The sequence below is a fragment of the Eublepharis macularius genome, chromosome 8 (assembly GCF_028583425.1).
Source record: "Eublepharis macularius isolate TG4126 chromosome 8, MPM_Emac_v1.0, whole genome shotgun sequence".
Classification (NCBI taxonomy): Eukaryota; Metazoa; Chordata; class Lepidosauria; order Squamata; family Eublepharidae; genus Eublepharis; species Eublepharis macularius.
The window spans coordinates 131409452-131434146 of NC_072797.1; the positions used below are offsets into that span (position 1 = coordinate 131409452).

Sequence of the window (24695 nt, forward strand, 5' to 3'; positions counted from 1 at the left end):
CTCCAAATTCCTGTCGTATTTCAGTGGGTGAACTACAATGGGTTTATGCTGCTTTCTGGTTGAAATGTGGGGTGATTCCCTTTTAATCCCTTTTCAGTGATTAACAGTGCCATTCTGAACCCATTGACTGCAGTGAACTTAGAAGGGCGTAACTGCTTAGGATTGGTGAGAGAGCATTTGTTAAGACCCTGAAGTACAAGAGCACATTTTTCATAACTGAACAAGTAGCGCTGGAGTTGGAAGTTCTGGGCTTGAGAAATTGACATGCTTTGGAGCGGCTATTACTGTTCTCTCAGAACTTTAAGAGCTTGTTTAGACTTTTAATTGAAAGAGTAGTAATGTAAGGTGGAGAATTTTTAGAGTACTATTTGTATTGCAAAAATTTACTTTAAAACTGTGAATCACAAGTACACCGATTGGGGAAACTTGTTCAAGGTGGGAATGGAGAAATTTTTGAAATGCTGAGCTTGCTAGAAAGACTTGCACTGTATGCGTCTCCAGGAGGAAAAAAATAAATTGTATTATGTTAGCTGAGGTAAATTGGCATTAGACTAACATGCATTTTAATTTAACTCTTGTCAAAATGTAGGAGTAAAAAACCACTGATATCTGGCTTTATAAAAATTTGGTGCTAGTATGTATGAACTGAAAATATTTTTCCGTCCTCAGTTCAGTGAGTCCTCTTCTTTGTTCTGCAGAGTTTTATATGGCATACATTTGGTCTTGTATAGTTGTGCATACATAATATGCCGTTTTTGGTAGATTTAGATCAGAACAAGAACTAGTACACCTACATTTAAAGGATATGATGGAAAGCTAGCTTTGAATAGTTGCCAAGGAAGGTTTGTGCTCATATCTGTACAAAATAGGATTTGAAGATTTTAATGTCAAATATTTCAGTGAATGTAACTTGAGAGAACAAAATGTGCAAAACTGTACTATGAGATGGCATGTCCTGTTTGCTCCACATCTTGTGGCAAATGGATTTGGAGGTATTATGGCATTGAAGATCCTTGTCTCAGAGTGGGCTAAACTTTTGAATCCACTCCTGCCTTAAAAAGGAATGGTCTTACTGGGACAAACCAGAGATAGGTTTAACCAAAAAAATTGATCCTCACTTGTTTTGTTTATCAGCACAAGTCTTAATGGAGTTACCATCATTGTATTGTTGATGTATAGCAATAATATTTTGAAGTACCACTATTAAATGAGCATAAAATGTCGTGTGTGAACCAAATGCTTTTTTATGTCGTTCTTTTGAATATAGGAATATCCTTGAATATTTGTAAGGCTATGATGGATGTATCCTGAAATAGTGAAATTCAGTGATATTGGCATTAATGCACAATAGCTAATAACCAAACACTAGTGAATTTCAATGTTTTGAGGAAAGGAGTAGAGTAAAAGTCAAAATAAATGATTATTTACATCTGGCTGGTGGGTGCTATTGAGCATACACTCATTTGGGGAAGATAAAACTTTTAAGAACTGAAAAATAAAATATTGGTTAAAGAAGTCAAATAGAATGTTTTCTTAGACAAAGCACCGATATCCAAGCTTATTTATACCCTGCTGTTTTCCCAGCAGAGACTTGAGGTTACACATGGTGAGCATAAAGCAATGACATTACAGTAAAAGTAAATTTAAAAGCTGTCGTATTACCAAATGGACAGATTCCTAGTTAAATGAAGTATAGTTTAGTGTTAATTCATTTTTGTGGCTTTTTTTTCAGGTGTCAGCTGCGATGCATGTTTAAAAGGAAATTTTCGAGGTCGCAGATACAAGTGTTTAATTTGCTACGATTACGATCTCTGTGCATCTTGTTATGAAAGTGGTGCAACGACAACAAGGCATACAACTGACCATCCAATGCAGTGCATACTAACAAGGGTAGATTTTGGTAAGTGATCAGTCATTTTGTATGATTCATGCTTTTGCAGAGTGTAACTTGAGAGTTCTGCAGAGCTAGTGGTGAAGCAGGTAAAAGAGCGACTGATTTTGGTTTTCTCCCCCCCCCCCCATTAAATGCTGCAGCTGAGTATTAAAAAGATACTCAGATATCCTTCTGGAGGCTTATCATTTAAGATGGCAATCCTGTGCACACTTAGGGCTCAGTGGAATTCTCCTGCCTAAACATGCATGAAAGTTTGGTTGTGTGTATCAGCCATAAGAGGGAGGACAACAAGGGAGATGATGAAGCTTTGCAAAGGACGTATCATCTTCAAGGCCTCCTGGAGGACTGGGGATGTGCCACAAAATTGGAGAAGAGCGAATGTGATCCCAGTCTTTAAGAAAGGGAAGAAGGATGACCCGGGAAACTGCAGGCCGGTCACTCTGACTTCTGTGGCTGGGAAGGTATTAGAGCAGACTTTAAAGGGATTGATCTGTAAGCATCTGAAGGACTGCTCAGTGATCCGGGGAAGTCAACATGGTTTTGTCCCCAACAGATCTTGTCAGACCTTCTTTGATCGAGTGACCAGCTTACTGGATCGGGGGAACTCTGTTGATGCGATTTACCTGGATTTCAGTAAAGCTTTTGATAAAGTTCCCCCTGACATTCTAATGGGTAAACTGGAAGACTGCAGACTGGACTATAGGACAGTCCAGTGGATAGGGAACTGGTTAGAGGACCGCACTCAAAGAGTGGTGGTCAGTGGCATTTCATCAGATTGGAGGGAGGTGTCCAGTGGTGTGCCACAGGGCTTGGTTTTGGGCCTGGTACTTTTCAATATTTTATCAGTGATCTGGATGAAGGGGTAAACAGACTACTCATTAAATTTGCTGATGATACCAAATTGGGAGGAGTGGCAAACAATCCAAGAACAGGATGCAATTCAACATAGATAAGTGCACAGTGTTACATCTGGGCCACAAAAATGTGAAGCACAAATACAGGATGGGGGATACACTTCTGGGTAGTAGTGTATGCGAAAGAGATCTTGGAGTAAGAGTGGACTGTAAACTAAATATGAGCAGTCAGTGTGATGTGGTGGCAAAAAAGGCAAACTCCGTCTTGGGTTGTATCAAAAGAGCCATTACATCGAAATCACAGGAGGTCATAGTCCCTCTTTATTAGAGATGGACACGGAATGAAAAAAACTGAATTGCTTGGTTCGTGGTTCATTCATTTCCACGGAACACGAACTTAGCAAACTCACCCGATTTCCAAACCGGTTCGAGGTTTGGGGTTCGGAGGGGGGGGCCAGGACGGCCCTCTTCATGCTCAGAGAGCCCAAACTTGCAGGGAGTTTTCAGTAGGCTCTTCTCCAGCCACTATCCAAGTTTTGTGAAGATTGCAATACAGATCTCCGAGTTATAGTGCCCCAAAGCTGATGCCCTCAGGGAAGTCCCATTCAGTAGAATTGGAGCCATCAATGACAATTGCCTTATGCCTCCATTTGAAGTGATGGACCCCCAGACATGGGTCATGTCTGTGGCTGCCCCCTCCTCATGTGCAGGCTTGGGGAGACATCTGGCCACCTCCCAACTCGGTGACTGGGGGTCTTGCCGCTGCCCAGCGGCACCCCCTTGTGCCCGCCCATAGAGCTGAGGCTGAGCTCCTCTCTCCCCTGCAAGACTAGCATCAAGGACATTATGTCCTGAACAGGGTTCTTTTGCTCCACCAGACAACTCACCATGTCATAGGTGCAGTTCCAGCAGGTGGCCGTGTCCTGGATGAGGTAGTGCTTAGGATCCCTCCCCCTGCCTCTGGAGCAGCTCATGCGAAGACTTGATGCTGCGCGAGAAGTGGGCTGACAGGTGCCGACAGCTGTCCAGCAATGCGCGTATGGACAACGTCGATTGGTCCCAGCTGGCTTTGATGTTGCTCCGTAGCCCTAGAACATCCGTCATGACTAGGTGCAGTTTGTGTGCCAGGCAGCCCAGGCTGTCTAGGGATGCCTCTCCCAGGGCCGCCAGCTTGTTTTTTCCCATGTCGGTGACCATGAATCCGCAGAAAACCTGCCCCGTGGGAGCCCATTCCCTCAGGGCAGCCCTGATCATGGCCGCGATGTTCTTGCCCGTATGAACCTCATCCATCCCCCTTGCCTGCAGCAGGAGCACTCAATAGCCCGGCGCCAATAGCCCGGGGCCACCTCCTCCTGGGAATCCGACCTCTCCCTGGGGCAGCGGAGATCCTCCGGTTGCCACCAGTGGGCTGTGATGACGAGGTAGCCATGATGACGGCCACTCCAGAGGTCTGCCGTGAAGTGGACCCTTCCTTGGGCACCCTTCAGTTCCCTCATGACCCTCGCTTTTACAGCCTGGTATAGGGCAGACATTGAGAATCAGGGAGCAAATCAACACACCAGCCTCCTAAAGCCCACACTCTCCACAACACATAACGGGAATCCGTCCAATGCGATCATCTCTGCCACTGCTCCAGCGTATGCCGCCTGAGCCCCACCCCTGGACTTACGATGGACATTGTCAGAGACCTGGAGGGGACAACCTCCTGGAGGGTAGCCTGCCTGGCCGTACCGCTCCCACCCACAGCACCCTCATGGCCAGTCTTGCTGGCCATCGACTCCCATCCCCATCCCCCTTCTCTTTGCTCTGGACTCCTCACCTGCCTGCCAGGTGGTTCGCATAGCGGCGGAAGTGAGATGCTCGGGTGGTGCCTCTGCACATGCTTGGAGAGAGGGGAGGATTACAGATGCTTGGGGTCAGAGCCCCTACGCACCAGCACCTCACAGTGATGGCACCACACCGAGCAAGGGTCATGGGGAAGGACTTGAAAGTGCCTCCAAATTGAGTTGTCGAAACGGGCGCTGGCAGGTGGTGTTTCCAGAAGAGATCAAAGGAATGACCGCTGCGGCGTGGTGCTAGACCGCGAAGAGAGAGTAGGGGGTGTGCTGCAAACAGGGAGAGTCCCTGCAGTTTCTGATGCAGAAGACTGGGATGATGCTCCAAACCCCGCCCATTCCTCCTCAGAGCCCTCCTCCTCCGCAGACAGCTTCACCAGGTCCACTCCCGGCAGCATAGGAGACACCACTTCTGCCTCCGCCACAGGCTCCATGGACGGATCAGAAGTGAGAGACTCTGCTGCTGGACAGACTCCCCCCCCCCCCCCCGAACCGCTGCTGCCGGCCTCCTACAGGCCACATACTCTGCCCTTTTCCCCACCACAACCCGTTTTGCCTAGCAAGGAACGCTTCATAGTGGTGCAGTAAAACAAAAGCCAAAACAGAGAGGAACCACTGGGGACAATGGAGGACAAACTCGACAGTGAGGGAGTGAGGCGGGCAGAAGCAGCCCTGACACTGGGGTTGGGTGTGTTGAGCTCCACAGCCACCTCCACCCAGTCACTGTCCCCAGCTGGACAGGGGCTCTAAATAAAACAAAACAGTGCATGTGCTGACGGTGCGCGTGCGCACAGCAAAGGCAAGCGGCACTAGAGAAGCATGCAGGTGGGGAGCCTGCAGACAGTAAAGCTACCCATGCAGATGTGAGTCAGCGGGCAGCCCCCAAAACCACCTCCACCCAGTCACTGTCCCCAGCTGGACAAGGGCTCAAAATAAATAAAAAACAGTGTGGGCACTGATGGTGTGTGTAGCAGAGACAGTGGAGCAACTGTGCAGATGTGAGTCAGAGCACCAGAGCCCCCCAAAACACCACCCAGTCACTGGCACTGGCTGCTGCAGAGGCACACAAAAGAAAACTAAAGGGCGCTAAAGGGGTGTGCAGAAAAAGGGGAAACTGCACCACACCACGCAAGTGCACACAGAGGGCTAACAGAAAAGTCCGGCTCCCTGCGGGGGTGGGGGGGATGGGGGCACAAAACAAACCAGAAGGAAGACCCTCCGATAAGCAGAGAAAGAGAGAGATAAAAGCAAATGAAAGTGCTCCCCCACCCAAGCCTCCAAAAAGCAGAGAAAGAGAAAAATAAAAGCAAATAAAAATCTTGGTCAAGCAAGACGAGAGTTCTACTCAAAGGCCTAACACTAGGCTAGGCTGGGGGCGGCGGGGGGTGGGGGGGTGGGGGGAGGTTAAAAGCTAAGACTAGGAGGAGAGGAGAAGAAAGGAAAAAAGCCCCCTTTCCCCAAACACCTCCCCAGTCCCCAGTCAGTAAGAAAAAGCAGCAAGCAAGCGAAAAGAAAAGAGGCTTTCCAGCCCCTTTTCCAGAAGCCAGAAGTGCAGGCCAAAGATCCAAGTTCCCAATCCCAGCACTACAGCCAGCCACCAAGCTCTCCTCCCTCTCCCACTCTAGAGAAACTGAAACCAGGAATCACATGGCTTCCCCTATTTATAGAAAAAGCCAAGATTGAACATCATAGGAGCACTCTGGTTGGCAGAAATACCTGCCTAACATGGTTTCGGAGGAAGAGATTGGTGTTACCATGGCTGCTGAAGGCCCGTCTCCTCAGTTGCCTTGGAGAGTCTAATCCTCCCTCCCCTTTTCCTGGCTGGATGGGCCAGAGTGGGAGCTCTTTAGTTGGCAGGGCAACCTAGAGACTGCCACCGTTGCCTGGGCAAGGGAGTGTTTGGCGCCAAAAGTGTCTGAACCAGCCACGGAACAATAAGAAAAGTTCATTTCGAAAAACACGATCCCACAACAAGTTCGGAAAAACACGATCCCACGGAATGCGTGGTTCTTTAACTATGAACCGGCCGTTCCATACAGAATTTTGTTCTGTGGTTCGTTTTGTGCCCATCTCTACTCTTTATACTGCTTTGGTCATGCTGCACCTGGAGTACTGTGTGCAGTTCTGGAGGCCTCACTACGAAAAGGATGTGGACAAAATCAAGAGGGTGCAGAGGAGAGTGACGAGGATGATCAGGGGTCTGGAGACTGAGCCCTACAAGGAAAGGCTGAGGGCCTTGGGAATGTTTAGTTTGGAGAAGAGGAGGTTGAGGGGGGACGTGATTGCTCTCTTTAAATATTTGAAAGGCTGTCATTTGGAGGAGGGCAAGGAGCTGTTCCAGTTGGCAGCAGAGGACAGGACCTGAAGTAATGGGCTTAAATTACATGCAGAAAGGTACCAGCTGGATATTAGGTGGGGAAATTTCATGGTCAGAGTAGTTCAAAGGTGGAATCAGCTGCCTAGGAAAGTGGTGAGCTCCCCTTCACTGGCAGTTTTCAAGAAGAGGCTGGATGAATATTTGTCAGGGATGCTTTAGGCTCATCCTGCATTGGGCAGGGAGTTGGACTAGAAGGTCTGTATGGCCCCTTCCAACTCTGTGATATATCATCTGTTTTGTTTTTTGTTGTGTCACTAGTTGCCTTGAGGGCTGGTTCTATTCAGGAGAAAAGCAGAATATAAATGTTCTTCAAGAAATAATATGTGTAATGTATAAAGTGCTGCACACCATAAAAATAAGTTGTCCAATAAAAATCCGTGTAATCTTCCTTGTTTTTAGTATTGTCTGGTGGGGATTTAAAAATAGAGAAATCAGAAGGAAAAGTACAAAGTCTTGAAGTTTCCTTTTAAAGGATAAAACAAGCATAACAGGCAGCAGAATTTAAGTTAAGCTCAGGGAGAAGTGGAAAAAAGAATAAAGTGACACTATGAGAATTTTATGAAGCCTCTGAAACCTGAGATTGTCTTGTTTGTTCATACATATTGTACTTAATAATTATTTGAAAAATTGTTTGTACAATAGTTTGCCGGTAGGTCTCTCTTCTTTTCATGGTTACTGAATTTCAGTATCCTGTTTGCACTTGCCCGGGGGAGTGGAGTCTATGGGTTACAGGGAAATTACACCCAATTTCCCCATGGCGGAGGCCTGTGTAGTCGCCACTGCACCTGTGTGGGCAGAGCCAGTTTCACTTGGGGGGGGGGGATGCCTCAGTGGCAACGCTGTTGCCTTCTTGCTAACTAATTGGCATATTTACTTTAGTGAAGGAAATTTGATTGGGACACAGTGACTGGTTACTCTTGATGTTTTTATTAATGAAATTTATTAGATTTTGAATTTATCAAAGGGCTTTGAGCACCATGTTAATCTGGGGGGGGGGGGGGGATTCTGCCTTGGCTCTGCTTTGGGTGGAATTTGACCATTCAGTCATTCCTGTTGTAGGGCTTCAGAGGAACCATACCAGAATAAGCCAATGGTGGTTGTGCAGTGATTTCAGATACCTGATAACTACTCCAAGCAATTGCAGTTTGTTAAAACTAGCAGAAATAAGTAGGCTTTCTAGGCACCAGTTCACCATGGCGCCTCGAAATTTCATTGTGGTACGTAGTATTTTCAGTAGTCACTTTATCGTAGCATCTCACAGCAATTCTCAGTGGGAATTTATTTATCATTTTGCGTCCAAATGTTTTGTTGTGTGACGCAAACAAATATCTGCCCACGGGAGCTTTGACTCTTGAGGGCTTACACTCTGGAAGTCTTGTTGGTACTTAATTTGCGACTGGTCCTGAATCTTGCTCTTCTGCTGCAGAACAACATGGTCAGTACTTCCGACTGTCAACCTCCAGTCAGCGGGCCATCAGAGAGGAGGGAAGGCTGAAGGAGAAAGTTCATTTTCTGCACTTCTTGCTTAAATCCTTTTGCCACAATGATTCCTACTGACCTGTTGTGGGGGGGGGGGTGGAACAGGCTTTCTTATCCATCCCCCCTGCCCAGCGGGCAGACAGCAGTGGTAACAGCCAAGAGGGTTTAAGCAGGAAGTGTGGAAAATGCACTTTCTATTTCAGCCTTCCTACCCTTCTGCTGTCCATTGATTCGGAGTATGGTTGGCAGAAGCGTTGAGGAAAAGAACCCAGTTAAGGAGTGCGGGGTGAGGTAAAGCCACAGAAAAGACAGGAAACGGCGGCAACATTCGCACCAAGACCCACGTGGCTTCCAAAGATGTGCTTGCCACCCTCCCTCCAGGAGAAAGCACCCCGGGCACTTTCCGCGCCATTTGGAGCCTGTCTGCTGCTGAGTCCACCAATTCAAGGGCGGGTAACATACCTGACAACCCCGGGCTTTTCCAGCAAGGGGACTTTCTCTCCTTACTGAGGCAAACAATGAGGAAGGAGATAATTAAAAATTGCCAACCTCCCTCCAGAGTTGATAACAATGATTCCTCCATTCTCCCCTCCCCTCCTAGCAAGCAACGCCATACAGAGCCACAGTGGCCCACTAAAGCTGGCCAAAAGTCTGCCCCAGTCAGCTATAGGTCAAGGAGCACATTTGGGAAGGGGAATCTTCCTCAGAAAGCAAGGAAAGAGGATGGAGCATTCCTCTCTGAGGAGGAGGAGGAAGAGGTGTCCATCCCAGAGCAATCCAATAGGCTGTTTAAGATGGACGACTATCAGTATTTACTCTCAAAAACCCGGGCAGCCCTAGAACTCCAGGAAGCCCCCAAAAGGGAAGAGGATGATCCTAAGTTGGGCAAGGATGGATCCAGACCTAAAGGGTCCAGAGAATTTTTCCCTGCAAGGGTTTTCCCATTCCCAGAATACTTTGAGAGACAGGTGAAGGCTGAATGGCTGGCCCTTACAGCCAGCAAGCAGTACCCTAGCTCAGTCAAAAAACTGTATACCTTTCCTGCCTAAGCTAATCAGTTGTTACAGGTACTCAGAATCGATGCTCCTGTAGTAGCCCTGCAATCCTCGGGACTATTGGCGGAGGTTGGCCAAGGGTCTGTAAAGGACAACTTGGATAGGAAGGCAGAGACCAACCTCAGACGAGCTCATGAAGCATGAGCCATGGCTATCGAAGTCGCATCAATCGCTTCCATCATTGCAAGAGCGTCTGTGGTCTGGATACACAAGCTCATACAACTGCTGCCAGGAAATTGCAGACGTCTCTTGGAAGGAGCCAACAGAATTCTGAAGGCCAACACCTTCGCTGCTGATGCTACCTTGGACGCTCTGACTTTTTTTTCCAGGGCCATAGCTGCAACGACGGCAGCTAGGAGACTCCTCTGACTTCGGGCCTGGACAGCGGACCTGCATTCAAAATTCATCCTCATGGCCTACCTTTTTCAGGGTGATAAATTATTTGGTGACGCCTTCGAGAAGGTTTTCGTTGAAACCCACGATAAGAAGAAACTCCCAAAGACTCTTAAAAGGGCCAAGGGGTGCCACTTTAGCCCATAGTCCTTTTGTTCACACACCACTCTGTCCTGATTTTGCCAGGAGTCCAAACGCTCGTCTTGGAACTCCACCAAATCAACCTCCCAAAAAAGCTGCTTCGGACCAAGACTCTCAACACAGAGGAGAACGACAGGATTTCGACACCACCAAAATCCTGACTCGCATCCAGTCCCGGTGGAAGGGAGACTATAGATGTTCCAGCAAGTGTGGGAGAGGTCCAAAGCGAACGCTTGGACCCTTGAAGTAGTCTCTAAGAGATACTCCATATAATTCAAATCTTACCCACTGGACCAATTTCTCAAATCTCCCCTTCGAAAAGATCCTCAGCGACAGTCAATTACCCTAAAGGCAATTCAGCACCTTCTGGACATCAAAGCAATAGAGCCTGTCAACCGCCACGAGTCAGGCAGAGTGGTCTATTCCATTTTCTTTTCAGTACCAAAGAAAAACGGGGTTTGGAGAGCAATCATAGACCTAAAGTTCGTAAATCAGTTAATAAAACTGAAATGCATGAAGACTCTATGCTCTACCTCCGAGGCTCTACGATCTGGAGATTCTCACCTCAGTAGACTTCACAGAAACATATCTACATATTCCGATTCACCCAGCTCATCGCCGGTTCCTGAGATTCTGCATAAAGGGCCATCATTATCAATTCCGGGCCCTTCCCTTCAGCCTAGCCACAGCGCCCGGGGTCTTCTCCAAGGTGCTCATCAACCCCGTAGTCCATCTCAGGGAGAAAGGGATGCACATCCATCCTTAACTGGACAACATCCTCATCAGAGCGAACTCCAGAAAACAGGCCATCCAAGACACCTGAACAGCGATTCACTGCCTTCAGACGCACAGGTTTCTAATAAACATGGAAAACTGCTCCATCACAGAGGCTCACTCACCTGGGGATGATAGTAGACACCAGAAAAGGCTGTCTTTTCCTTCTCCAAGAGAAAATATGCAAAACCAAGGAGGTCAAGTCGGTGATTAAAAACAACTCTTCATCTCTCATGACCCTGTCCAAGCTAATGGGGACCTTGGTGGCAAACTGCAAAGCAGTCTACTGGGGTCGTCTTCACTCCAGAGAACTACTGCCTTTCCTCCATCCTTTCCAGCCTCAGATCATGTCCAGGTCCAACAGGGTTGTCAGATTACCAAGGAAGGTCAAAGAAAGTCTCAGATGGTGGTCTCGAGAAGTCAATCTGCAACAAAGCAAGTCCTTTCTGACTCCATGAAGAGTGCAACTATTCACAGATGCAAGCCTCTTGGGATGGGGGGCAACTCTGGAAGGACACCTGGTCCAGGGTCTTTCATCGGAAGAAGAATCTCATTTCCCCATCAACCTTTTAGAGATCAGGGCAGTCGTTCTAGCCCTCTCCCACTTCTCCAGCTTGATACTGGGAAAGGACATAATTGATCTGCACAATGTCTCTTCCAAGACATATATAAACAAACAAGGGAGGTCCAAGTCCTCCAGACTTCACAGAAAGACGATACGAATCATATCGTGGGCGGAACCATGTCTGTCCTCCATCCAGATGGAACACATCAAGAGTTCTACCAACCTGCAGGCCGACTGGTTGAGCAGGCAAACCATCCAGTCAGGGGACTGGACTCTCAAACAGGACGTATTCCAGTTAGTGGCAACTCAGTTATGTTAACCGATCCTGGACTTATTCGCAAGCTATCAGAACCATCGTCTTCCAAGATTCTTCACCAGGTTCTTCCATCCGATGGCAGAGGGGACCGATGCCCTATCTACCCCGTGGCCACAAGGACTCCTTTATGCCTTCCTGCCTGTGCTGGAATGCAGGCAGGGAGTCTGCCTCAAGCTTCTCTAAGAGTCCGGAGTACAACCAAGCCAACCAGGGAGCAAGCAGGGAGCGTAGTCCAGGGAGCCGAATTAAAAGGTCAGAGCCAAGAGAGCAGTCAGAGCAGAGCTCGGTTGCAGTAGAACCGGGCAGGTCTGTGCGCAGGTGCGTCTGCAATGAGGGGAAGGGCATCCCAGCTTAAGAGCAATCACCTCCAGGGCAGTGCTGCATCCTGCTAAGACTCAAGGTCACTACGCCGCTGTTTGAGTGCCTGAAGCCTTGCACTTCGTCTCCTTTCCTGTGCAGCAAGATGCTGCCGCACCCTACGCTGCCTTTCAGGCTCAGGGGAGCTTGGTGGGGATGTTGCCCTGGTCTCAACTGCTGGTGCAGGTAGGGGAACAGCCTCTGTCTCTGAGTCTGCCCTGGATTCCTCAGCCTGCTCTGGCAAGGGTTCCTGCTGTTCCCCTCCCTGCTGGTCTTCCAAGTGGCTGACTCTGGAGGGGCTTGGCATACTCTCTCCCCTGTCATCCTCCCTGAAGTCTTCATCCTCTGAGGACTCAGAGGCCACGACACCACCGATCCCAGTGTTACCGAAACTGCTGAGGAAAATAGCGGATCAGGGCGCAGATGTGATATTAATAGCCCCTTCGTGGCCCAGGCCTTGGTTTTCAACCATTCAATCAATGTCTTTGTATCCACCTCTTCACCTTCCATCGATACCGAATTTGCTACACCAGGAGCCGATACTCCATCCCTACCCAGATTGGATGTGTCTGATTACATGGAGATTGTCCACCCTGGGATACTCCTCCCAGGTAATCAGCACCGTCCTAGCTTCAAGGAAAAAGTCAGCGACCAGGATCTACAACACTGCCTGGAAAGCATTCGTCAGGTGGTCGACAAAAGAAGGTGAACTACTTAAGCCCCCAACTGGGCTCTATTTTAGCCTTTCTCCAAGACAGACTGGCCTCTGGCCTCAAACGGGCCACCTTATGTAAAAAAGTGGCTGCTCTGTCTTCTGTGCTATCCCTATTGGAGGGTGTCAGTCTTTCCAAACATCCACATATACGTCATTTTCTCACAGGAGCCACTCTACTAAGCCCACCAGTGATTCACTGTTTCCTTACTTGGAGATTACATATAGTCCTCTCAGCTCTGACCAAACCACTGTTTGAAACTTTGAGAGAGGTACCACTAAAATGGTTGAAGTTAAAAAACATATTCCTAGTGGCCATCACTTCGGCCAGAAGAATCTCTGAACGAGGGGCCCTATTGGTTGAACCTAGTCTCTGTATTTTCCATAAGGATAGAGTTGTTCTTTGTACAGACCCCACCTTCTTACCAAGGCCACATTGACACTTAACGAGAAGGGTCCTTCTCCTCTGAGGCCAAGAGGACATCTTGCCCTCCAAAGTTCCTCGTCCTTTTGGTTCTGCTAACTTTTCTCATCACATTCTTTCCTTTTTACATGCTATTAATTCTCCTTCCTTCCGCTCCTAGTCCCTGTCCCTTTTTACTTTCAGATACTAAGATACTGTGGGAGCTCCATCACCAAGTTATTTGCAGAGTTTACTGCTGTTTGGAGTTCCTGAACTGAAGAAGGGGGTGTTCCAAGCTCCAACAGGAAAGAGGAAGAACAATTCAATTTCCTGCCTCCCTGATTGGGCAAAAGGAATCACCCAAGATGTCCTCCTGGCCTCAGAAGAGAAGGACCCTTCTCGGTAAGTGTCCAAAGGTCCGTTCTGCACAACTCTGCCTGGAGGCTGAGTGCAGCGCTAGCCAGCAGGCTGCAAAAAAGGCAGGAAAAGGAGGTGACAAGTGCACCAAGCCCTGCACAGCCTCAGATGACGTGCTGGCCAACCTCCTGCTGGGAGACACTTCTGCAGGCCCTTCCTGCTTGGATTGGCACCTGCCTTTGAATAAGAGCGGCTCTACCGGGATGGGTAACGTGCCTGGCAATATTGGCCCTGTGTTTTCAGCTGACCATCTCTCCTTATTAAAGCAGACCATGAGAGATGAGCTCTCCAAGCTGTGTCAACCTCTTTCCAGGGTCAGCAGCAAATTGTCCTCCCCACTCCTTCCCCATCTCCATCCATCAGGCCCAAAGACAAACACAGAAGGGCAGCAGCCAGATGGCCTACTAAGGCAGCCACCCAAGTCAAGGATAAAGACAAAGGGCTCTCCTGGGCTGGAGAGGTGTCCTCTGACACTGATGACAGAGAGGAGGGTGAGTTCCTCTCAGAGGTGGAGGAATGGGAGGTCACCATTCCGAAGCAGCCAGATTAGGCTGTTTAAAATGGAAGACTCATCTCAAAGTCCCTTGCAGCCCTTGACCTGCAAGAAGTACCAAAAGGGGAGGAGAAGGATCCCAAAATGGGCAAAGCATACGCAAGGTCAAAAGGTGTAGGGAATTCTTCTTTAGGGCAGACAAACCAGAACAGTTCTTCCCATTCCCTGAGTATTTTGAGAGACAAATGAAGGCTGAATGGGAAATGCCATGGGCCAACAAACGATGTTCTAATGCAGCAAAGAAATGATATGCCTTACCATACTTTGCCTTGCTGGTGCCGATGCCCTGGTGGCTGCTCTGCAGTCCTCAGGCCTCCTATCAGAGGATGGCCAGGGATCTGTGAAGGACAGCCTGGACAGGAAAGTGGACATCACTCTCAGAAGAGCACACAAAGCCTCAGCCATGACCATTAGAGCCTCTGTCACAGCCTTCATCGTAACCGGAGCTTCCATTGTGTGGGTGCATAAGTTACTGCAGCTGCTTCTGGGAAACAGCTGACGTCTCTTGGAAGGGGTCAGTAGAATCCTTAAAGCTAGCACTTTCGTAGCGGATGCCACTTTGGATGCCATATCCTTTTCATCCCAAGCCATGGCCACGGCAACGGTGGCCCAAGGATTATTGTGGCTTCAAGCCTGACTGGCCGTTCTCCACTCCAAGTTTATTCTCATGGCTTACCCCTTCCAGGGTGATGAGCTCTTTGGGGACGCACTTCAAAGGATCCTGGTGGAAACAAGGGATAAGAAAAGGGCACTGCCCAGAACCCTCAGAAGATCAGATAGGCGTTTCTTCAGCTCGCAAGTCCTTTTGTTCTCACCACTCCCTGGCCAGACCACGACAAGACTCAAAATGTTCATCCTGGAATTTTCCCAGACAGAGCTTCAAAAGGGGCCCCATTGGAGCCAAGAACAGGAGGCATTACCAAGACCAAGGAGACAGGCACGACTTCAACAACAAGGCCCCCGAATCCTGACTTGCTTCGGGGTCTGGTGCGGGGGGAGACCACTTCCACCAAGCATGGGGTGAGTCAAGTGCAGACGCCAAGTCAAGTGATCTCCAAAGGCTACTTAATAGAGTTCGACTCTTACTGTCTGGATCTATTTGTGACCTCACCCTTTTGAAAAAAACCCCAAAGAAGACTCATCATGCAGAGGGCGCTCAACCATTTGCTAGACATTCAAGCAATAGAACTGGTACCCCACAAAGAAAGAGGCCAAGGGGTTTACTCTCTCTTCTTTACAGTTCCGAAGAGAAACAGGGACTGGAGGGCGATTCTAGACCTGAAGTTCATAAACAGCTAAAATGCTTCCATATGGAAACACTACACTCAGTAGCTGAAGCCCTGCAGCCTGGGAAGTTCCTCACTTTCATAGACCTTATCGAGGCCTATCTTCATGTTCTCATCAATGCATCTCACCAATGTTTCCTGAGGTTCCACGTGAACAACAGGCATTATCAGTTCAGAGCTTTGTCCTTTGGCCTAGCCACGGCTCCAAGAGTCTTCACCAAGGTCCTCATAAACCCAATTGTTCGACTCAGAGGGAGAGGAATTCATATACATCCGTATCTGAATGATATCCTTGTACACGCCAGTTCTCGGGAGAAGGCCCATCAGGACACCTGGACGACAATAGGCTTCTTACAACATCATGACTTCCAGATAAACCTGGAAAAGTGCTCCACCCAACCCTCTCAGAGTATACATCATCTGGGAATGATCCTGGACACCAAGAGATGCTGCCTGTTTCTTCCTCAGGAGAAGGTAGAAAAGACCAAGACCCTGGTTGGTGCAGTCATACTGGACAGGTCTGTTCCTCTACTGACTCTCTCCAAACTAATGGGAACACTGGTGGCAAACTGCAAGGCTGTCTATTGAGGGCATCTTCACATCAAGGTCCTACTGTCCTTCCTCCACCCCTACCAATTCCTCATCATGACCAAGGCGAACACTCAAGCAGAGTCTCCTATGGAGGCCCAAGGACAACAACCTTCACCAGGGCAAGAGCTTCCTAATGCCTCAAGTGATCCAATTCTTCACAGATGCCAGCCTAACTGAATGGGGAGTGTCCTCGGAGCATTGCCCAATTCAGGGACGATGGTCCGCGGAGGAATTCTGTCTCCCAATCAACCTCCTTCAGATGAGGTTGAGATGATGGCACACTTCTTCGACCAGGTAGCTGGAAAGGACGTCTTGATTTGGATGGATGACACATTGGTGAAAGCCTATGTCAACAAACAAGGAGGAACCCGTTCATCCAGACTACTCAAGGAAGCGACTAGGATACTCACATGGGCGGAGCCACATCTGTCATCCATACAAGCAGAGCTCAGACGATGTCCAAGCCAATTGGCTCATCAGGCAGACGATACCACTGTGAGAATGGTCACTCAAGAGTGAAGTATTTCAAGCAGTGACAGATTACTTTGTTTGCCCAATAATGGACTTATTCGCTTCTCACCTGAATCACCAGGTACCCCAGTTCCTGTCCAGGTACCATCACCCACAGGCAAAGGGAACAGATGCGCTCACGTCACAATGGCTGAGGGGCCTGTTGTATGCCTTTCCCCCCATACCAATCATACCTAAACTACTAAGGGAAAATTGCAGAACTAGGGGCTCACATGACAGTGATAGCCCACTAGTGACCAAGATGCCCTTGGTTTTCCATGCTATACTGAATGGCGACTGCCCTACCATTGCCCCTTCAGTCAGTCCCGGACCTCCTTCAACAGGGCCCGATATTCTCCCCCCCCCCCCCCCCCAGATGTCTGTGCCTGACTGCTTGGAAGTTGAGAGGGACTCCCTATGCAAGCTGGGATACCTCCCGCATGTGGTGAACACCATGTTCTGGCTGTGTGGATGGAACATTCTGATGAACCAGTTCTGCAGGAGATGAAGCCTCAGCCTGGTGAATGGAACTATCAGAGTCAGAGAGGCCATAAAACCTGACAATCTTTGAATTTGTTTTGCACTTTGGTGCCTGTATGAAAAGACCTTGTTCAGAGTAAGGAGAAATTTCCCTATCCTTTCCGGGCTAGGCAAGGGCTGGGGAGGATTCACCTTTTGTTGGGAAACCAGGGGTGACTTTTCTATGTTGACCCTCAGGCTCAGCTGGTGGAGGACCATAAGAACCAGAGTCGTGTGCTGGGACAGGGATTCTTTGGTCTGGCGCACTAGAAGCTAATTGTCAAGGTACGGGAAAATGGTTCACCCTTTTTCTCTGAGGTTCCTTACTATTTACTGCCTTGATTTATTTTGAAGATATGGAAGGGAGAGAAGTGTCAGACTGTGGCTTATTAAAAGTTGCAATCCAGACTATCTCGTGCAATTAGACATGAGTCCATTGGTTTCAAAAGATTTTACTGAATATAAACAACCATTATAGTCCACTGGCCAAGATGCAATATCTTGGCTGGTACATGGGTATTGTTACGAATGGAGGTAAAGGTTAAGGTACAGAATAGCAAAGCCCAGCAAAGCCCATCCTCCCCCCACGGTTCTCAAAACAAACGGCTTGAAGCTGAGAGAGTGAAACTTTCCCAGGGCTGGAAAGACTGTAGTCAAAACATTCCTCTTCGTTGAGATAACTGGTACTGGCCTGCTTGCCACCTGCAAAAGAAGAGCTTAAAACACTGACAGGATTAAAATGGAGTCTCTCTGGTTAGAACACACAAGGAACTTATGTCAGACCTGACAAGAAGCCAAAAGAATGAATCTTGCATTGGTAGTTCTCAGAGCCGCATTGAAAGCAAAGGAACTTTCTGTGAACATTACTAGAACATGAAAATATGCATCTTTTAAATCAACAGTAACGAACCAAACTTGACCATTTTAACACCCACTTCACAGGGTGTTTTGTTGTGGGGATAATAGTGACATACTTTGTAAACCGTTCTGAGTGGGTGTTAAGTCATCCTGAAGGGCAGTATATAAATCGAATGTTGTTATTATTATTATAACGGGTGAAACGTCTTTAAACGACAACGTTCTAAACCTTCTGAAAACTAAACTCTTTTATCAAACAGGGGTCTAAAATGGGACAGGAGCCCCCTGACTTTTTGTCCACTATAAAATACCGGGAAACACTCCGTCGGTACAAACGGATGGAACCAGTTGACAGTGCACGCCCAATGGGTTGTGCTCAATTATTTCCATCTGCTGCGACTGTAGCATCGATTTGGAGTGTCCTCTTGTGAAACTTGTTTTGTCTTGTATTTAAAAATAGATCGGTTATCGTAGTCGAACAAAGTTATAGTGTAACGGTCTTCTTTGCAGTGTGCTGTGGCACTCAGGCACCTGTGGCACGGAAGACTCTATAAATGCTGCTGGCTTCTGGAAGATTCCATCTTTGGATAGACATGATCATTGTCTCCTCCACCTCAGGGAACAAGGCAACGATACCTGCATCCATTGCCAGAAATTTATGAACAGACGCATCTAAATTGGGCCTCTCATTTGTGAGCCCTGATGGTATTTGAGAAACTGGCAGAGCCTGCTGCCCGGTTGTCGATTGCTCTCATCTCAGCAGCTTCGCACCAGCCTGGCAATGGCAACATGGCTTTCCGCTGTTCCACCAATGTCAGAAACAGTCTTCGAAATAATATCTGTGAGAATTCCATTGTTATCACATCCAGTGATTGAAACTTCCCCAGTAGCATTGTTTCAATGTCAGAAAGGCAAACCGTAGATTCTCCAGTGTCATCCTTCAGCTTCAGTGCCTCACTCTCTTTAGGATTATTCACCATCTTTATACCGATAACAGATATCCTCCAGGACCTCCTGCTATGTAACTGTTGTCTCTGACTGGTCATCTGTGCATTCACATGTTCCTACCCACATTTTCTTTAGCTTCCTATGGTGTAGCCTCTTATGTTTTTGGAAGGACCTGTGCTGTATCTCTGATGGGAGAGGATTTTTGTGCCTAAATTCTAGCTCTAGAGATTTCTGTGTAGATCCATCAGTGTCAATGCACAGATAACCACTCAAATAGCAGTAGTGTCAAGTAAGCAACCAGTTTTTAAAAAATAATCGGTTCGAGATATGTGGATGTGGTGCAAGACGGCTGACCAATGTTACTTTACGGTTCTTTCCAGCTCTGTGACTTGACCCTTTAGATTAAGACCCGTTGCAGTCTTTCCATGTTGATGACATATTGTTCAAGGTTTATAGTTGAAAGTGGAAATATTAAAGCTGAAAGCTATAGCACACATGGGCATATATGGAGGAAATGTACTTACTGCTATTACCATTCTGCCTGGCATGGTGCTTCTAAAACAAAGTTGTGTTTCCAAGAGTTCCAACTTTGGGGGTTTGAGTGGGCACATTTCTGGTGGATAAATCCCATAGCCAAAGTTCAGCAGAGGTATTTTTATCATACAATAGGAAATGGATTATACCTTCTTCACAGAGCCCTGACCATGCAGTTGCTATAACTGCAAAATGCAGTGGGGTTAGTATGGCACAAAGTGTGAGTTGTGAGTCCTGGAAGTTGCAGGTTGGAATCTTACTTCAGACTTGACCTCTTTTGGTGTATTTAGGAAAGCTGCACGCTCTCTATCTCTCGGCTTGATTCTTCCACCTACAATAGTGTTTGGATAATACTGATCTGCATTACAGAATTGTGGGAGTATATATATATATATGAAGCTTTTGACAGGGGAGAGCTGCATAGATTGTCTTGAGCATTCTGGGGAAGTGGAGCTAAGGACACAGTTACTCAAGGCTGTGGATTGCTTGTGTCAGAGACGGCTGCCCTTTCCTATCATGTCCTGATTGCTAATTTTTATGAGCAAGCAGGTCCTTTCTAAAAGCATTGTCCACCACAAAGGGTTTTTATAGCAGCTAGAAAGCTGCCTTTGATTTCCTGATAAACTTAGCAATATGCGTTTTATAGGTGAGCTGAATTGGAATAGCGCAGGCTTGAAAATAACTACCCAGTTGCTTCTGATGAGTGGGACTTCCTCCAGGCGACATATCCAGGTAGTTTAGAAAAGAGTTTCTCTTGAGCCTTCAGTGAGCCACAAGAGTTAATGTGGAGCAGTATGGGCAGCTAGTAAAACATTTACGGGACAGCAACTCCTTCAGACTTAGTTGGGAAAGTGTCAGCTTGAAAACTGTATTAAATAAAACGTGAGGACTGTCAGTTTTTGTGTTTATAAATCTTCCAGGCTGTCTCCCATTCATTGCGCAGGTATTTTCCCTCTCTGTTCTGCTGCAAGACACGGTCCTGGGATGGGTTTGGGTCTGTCTCGGGGGGGGTGGGGGCACAGTTGACTGAAAGGGCTCTTGCCCTCTTTTGTCTACCCTGAAAAATGCTAGACGCTGCCAGGTTCATGAGTTCAGGAAAGGAGACAATGGGCAGCCCCAGAACCAAACCGAGAAAAACCAACAAACCGGGGGTACACAAATCTAGAAATTAGTTATATATATATTTCCAAAGTGCAAGGTGCAAAAGTGCTATAGTAAATTTAACATGCATCATAAATACAATTACAAAATGCAAAGTCCATCCGTTTAGAACATCAAATCATCACAATTACAAAATCACAAAGTCCATCCGTTTAGAACATGAAATCATCAATCTTCACCGTCCAGAATTCATATGAAACTTTAAAGTGCAAATGCTGGATACAATGAAAGAAGCCGGTAGGTGGGGAGACTGTGCAAGATGTTGTTCATTCACGGTCCAGAAATAGAATAAATACTTGAAAAAACGCCGACGGGAGTTTGCAGGCAAATTGTTATTAACCCGTTTCGTGAGTAAAAAAGACTCACTTCATCCTGGGCATAAAGATAATCAGACTGGACGCATATCCAATTACAGGCACACGACACGTTCTCCCACCGCTTACAACAAAGAGATATTCACGGACTCATGTTAAATTTACTATAGCACTTTTGCACCTTGCACTTTGGAAATATATATAATTAATTTCTAGATTTGTGTACCCCCGGTTTGTTGGTTTTTCTAGGTTCATGAGTTCAAGCAAAACTTCCTTGGACAAACAGCAGTGTGGCATCCTGAAGCAATTTATCTACTTGTCTGAGGGTGTACTCGTGTGTGCATCGTTACTGCAGAATCTCCCTGCTCATGCAAAGCTAGAATGGGGAGAACTTCCAGAATCCAGGGAGACTTTGACTTGGAGGTGCTTTCAAGCAAGAAATCCCTGCCCCACACCACCAGGGGGATATTTTGAAGTGTGCCATCAGAGAAGAGTCTACTGCACGCACGAATTGGCTCACAGCAGCCTGCTGGGATTGATAGGGAAGCAGATTTCTTTGATCATAATAATTTATTCTAAAAAAAGTATTGACGTTTTAGTGCCTGTGTTCACGCATTCACAGGAATTTGTGTTCCGGCAATGGCATTGCTGGGTGCCTCATTCATAATGCAAAAACTTCAGAAGACCTGGTTCAGTCAGTGGTGAGAGAGATTTCAGACTGGTGTCCTGGACAAGCCTCTGAAATAGTTGTTGGTTGCTAAACCAGAACTTTCCAAAGCCAGCAGTTACAACCAAAACTGATTCTGAAGTCCAGGTGCACGCTTGAAAGCTTCCACTCTTCCCCGCAGAAATTGTTATTTTTTTAAGTGTGAGAACTGTGTTCATTGAATCTATTGGTAACTTTTAGACTTCCTAAAAATGCTTCTTTGGGCGAACAAGTGATGTTGTAGGGGGAAATGCAAGTTTCCTGTCATGAAGAACTGCTTCTAGTGCCCTTGTTATAAACAGTACTGCTGCTACTTATATGGCTTCATCAAAAGCTGCTTAAGTACTGCAACCGTAGTGAGCAGCAAGCACATTCCTCAAGAGCTGCCCTAGTTCTGATAACTGTAGCAGTTTGCATTTCGTTGAGGACTTCCGATTAAGAGAGGCATTATATGTGAGCTCTGCTCGTTCTGGATGCCCAGCAGTAAGAGTTGCGGTTCTTCTTGCCCATCATTTCTGCATCTTGTATTTGAACTTACTGCCGCTAAGTGGGAGTTTCTGGTTCTCAGGCTTCAAGGAGCCACTTAGAATATCGTCAGGCTCCGCTGCAGCGGCAGAGCCTTGGGGGAGGGCTTGTTCTCCAGGTTGGCCCCTTGGCTTTGGCAAGCCTCAGAATGGGAAAGAGGGGGGTTAACAGCACCCTTTCTCCCCCTTTGCACTGCCAGTTGCTTGCTCGTTCTCTCTCTCCTCCGCTCCATCAGGCTCCACAATTCCTTCCCAACCTGCCCAGGTGGCTCACCTTTATAGGAGATGCCCTGGGAGAATGCCCACCCCTCCCTCTGGCTCCAGCCCATGCCCTTTCCCCATCCTAACCTGAAGGGCTGCAGGCCCAATCAGGTGCCTTCATGGCCTCCTGCCCCCGTATCTTGCTTCTCTGCCACCCAATGGGGCACGTGCCGCAGGGTGGGGCTGGCCGGTTTGCACCAGGCACAGTGTCACTCGGGCCGCCTTGCCGTTGTTTCTTCCAGTGGTCCTGCCTCAGTTGCTAACAGTGGCAGCAGCCCTGCATTGGACCTTGGGCTGGCCTGCACCACCTGCGCCGTGTCTGGGGGTGCTGCATAGGCCAGGCCACACTTGCTGCTAGCGGGTAGCGCCGCTGCCAATGGGGAAGCCTCTCCAGCACTGTCAGAGCTCCGTTCGCCAACGTCCACTCATGCCACGGGCCACCCTGGCTCCAGGGGCCCCTCTCCCAGCTGCAGCTGCTCCTCTCCTTGTGCTGCCGGAGGAGGTCAGTCCGGGGGGAGTGGGTCCCACTTCCCCGGACAAATATTCTGCAAAATTTGAAGACGGCACTCTTGCCTGGCGCAGATGTGGCACTCCCTACTGCCTGCATTTTCAAATTGGAAACCAGCCTCACAGCAGCTACTCTCTTCTCCGCTGCCTACGCAGCTGTCCGGTGTTCTGGCTTAACGTTAACCGTGCTTGGCATTGGTGAGGACAAGTGCTTAACTGCTGTTGTGGGATCTCCTGCAGGGAGCCAGCCTGGGCCCTTGGACCCGGTCAGTCTAGGCCTGTGGAGGCTGGACTTGGCCCTCACTTAGGCTCAGTCCGCAACTCACATTCCTGCTGGTGCAGGAGTAAAAAGAAGCGAGCCCACTTTCAAGAGTGGAGTCGTGTTTTCTATGTAAAAATAGTCATCAAGTAGCTCTTAGGGAAGAAAACAGATACTTGCGTTTTAGGTGGCACATTTCCCCCTCCGATCGACTTTTGATTACATGAATACTCTCCATAGTGATATGAATCCAGTGATCTGATGTGACCAGCGTTTCTGACGGGGAGAGAGATGTATCATAATCTCTCTAGTCCCCTTTAAATATTGCCTAAACTGGTCTGTTTTGAACTAGCAGTGTAGAAAGGTCTCAATGTACTGGCATTTTATAGCATTTAATTGTTGGGATTATTATTTGTAGGATGGAAGTTCAGCTCTTCAGTGCTGCTAGACATCTTGATGCTTTCTTAAACTTTAACTTTTTTCTCCCTGGGTAGGATACGGGACTGGCAGTGAGGGGTGGCTTGTCATCAAGTAATATCACAAACACGTAACCATGTGAGTTCAAAAGTTAGGTTGTATAAGCTGGCTGTAGATTGTAAAATTGGTATGTTTTCTGATAAGAATGTAATTCTTTGGTCCTGTTGTCCCAGTTAAAAGTTCTTCAGTTTGTGTTTCCCCCACCTTAACACCATAATTTTAATGAACCCAAATATTTTCATTTTTCCAGATTTGTACTATGGTGGAGAAGCTTTTTCTGTAGAGCAGCCACAGTCTTTTACTTGTCCTTATTGTGGAAAAATGGGTTATACAGAAACGTCTCTTCAAGAACATGTTACTTCAGAACATGCAGAAACATCAACGGAAGTGGTAAGTCTGAGCCGTTTCTGAACGATAACAGGCGTAATGTGAAAGTCGCAATTCCGTCCACCATATTTGAACAAGAATTTTAATACCGTTAGTAGTTACTCAAGGAATATTCCCCGCTTTGTGTCTCATCAACCATCCTATTCGGTTTGTTTCCCCTCTAAAAAGTACCTTTTCTCCATGCCAGGATCAACACATTATGAAGAAAGTAAGATCAAAATCCTGTCACTGTTTAAATTTCCAGATCATTCATTCTGGATATGACTTTAGCACTGTGCAAGACTCCCTGGGGAAGGTTTTCCATGCTCATTATAGTAAGAAAGCCTGTATTTTGGTACATCAGGAAAAAAACACAATCCTGCTTAGTATTTAGCACTTCAGCATATTCAGAGTGTGCAACAACTTTGCAACAACCCTATAAGGTAGACCTGCATTACTGCCGCCAAATATTGCAGGTGTGGGTTTGAGGCTGAGAGAATAATGGCCTTCTTGAGGTCAAGTGTAGCGTTCAGACTGCCTGGTTAATACCTTACATCTTAGCTGTGCTCTCCACCAGCTGTCAGAAAAGAGTGCCATTGATTTTATGGAAAAGAGCAAGAGTCCAGCAGCACCTGTAAGACTTAACAAAATTTATGGTAGGGTAGGAGCTTTCGTGCGCCACAGCTCACTTCTTCAGATCCGAAGAAGTGAGCTGTGGCTCACGAAAGCTCATCCCCTACCACTAATTT

General features: G+C 47.4%; 1 protein-coding gene across 2 annotated transcripts in view; it reads left to right on the forward strand.

The window, feature by feature from the left end:
• Nucleotides 1-24695, forward strand: part of KCMF1 (potassium channel modulatory factor 1) — a 72352-nt gene that overhangs the window by 36352 nt on the left and 11305 nt on the right. For both annotated transcript variants that reach the window (XM_054986199.1, XM_054986198.1), the window contains exons 2-3: nucleotides 1733-1900; nucleotides 23831-23970. In XM_054986199.1, the coding sequence (XP_054842174.1) occupies nucleotides 1733-1900; nucleotides 23831-23970 (308 nt within the window). The remainder of the gene's footprint in view (nucleotides 1-1732; nucleotides 1901-23830; nucleotides 23971-24695) is intronic.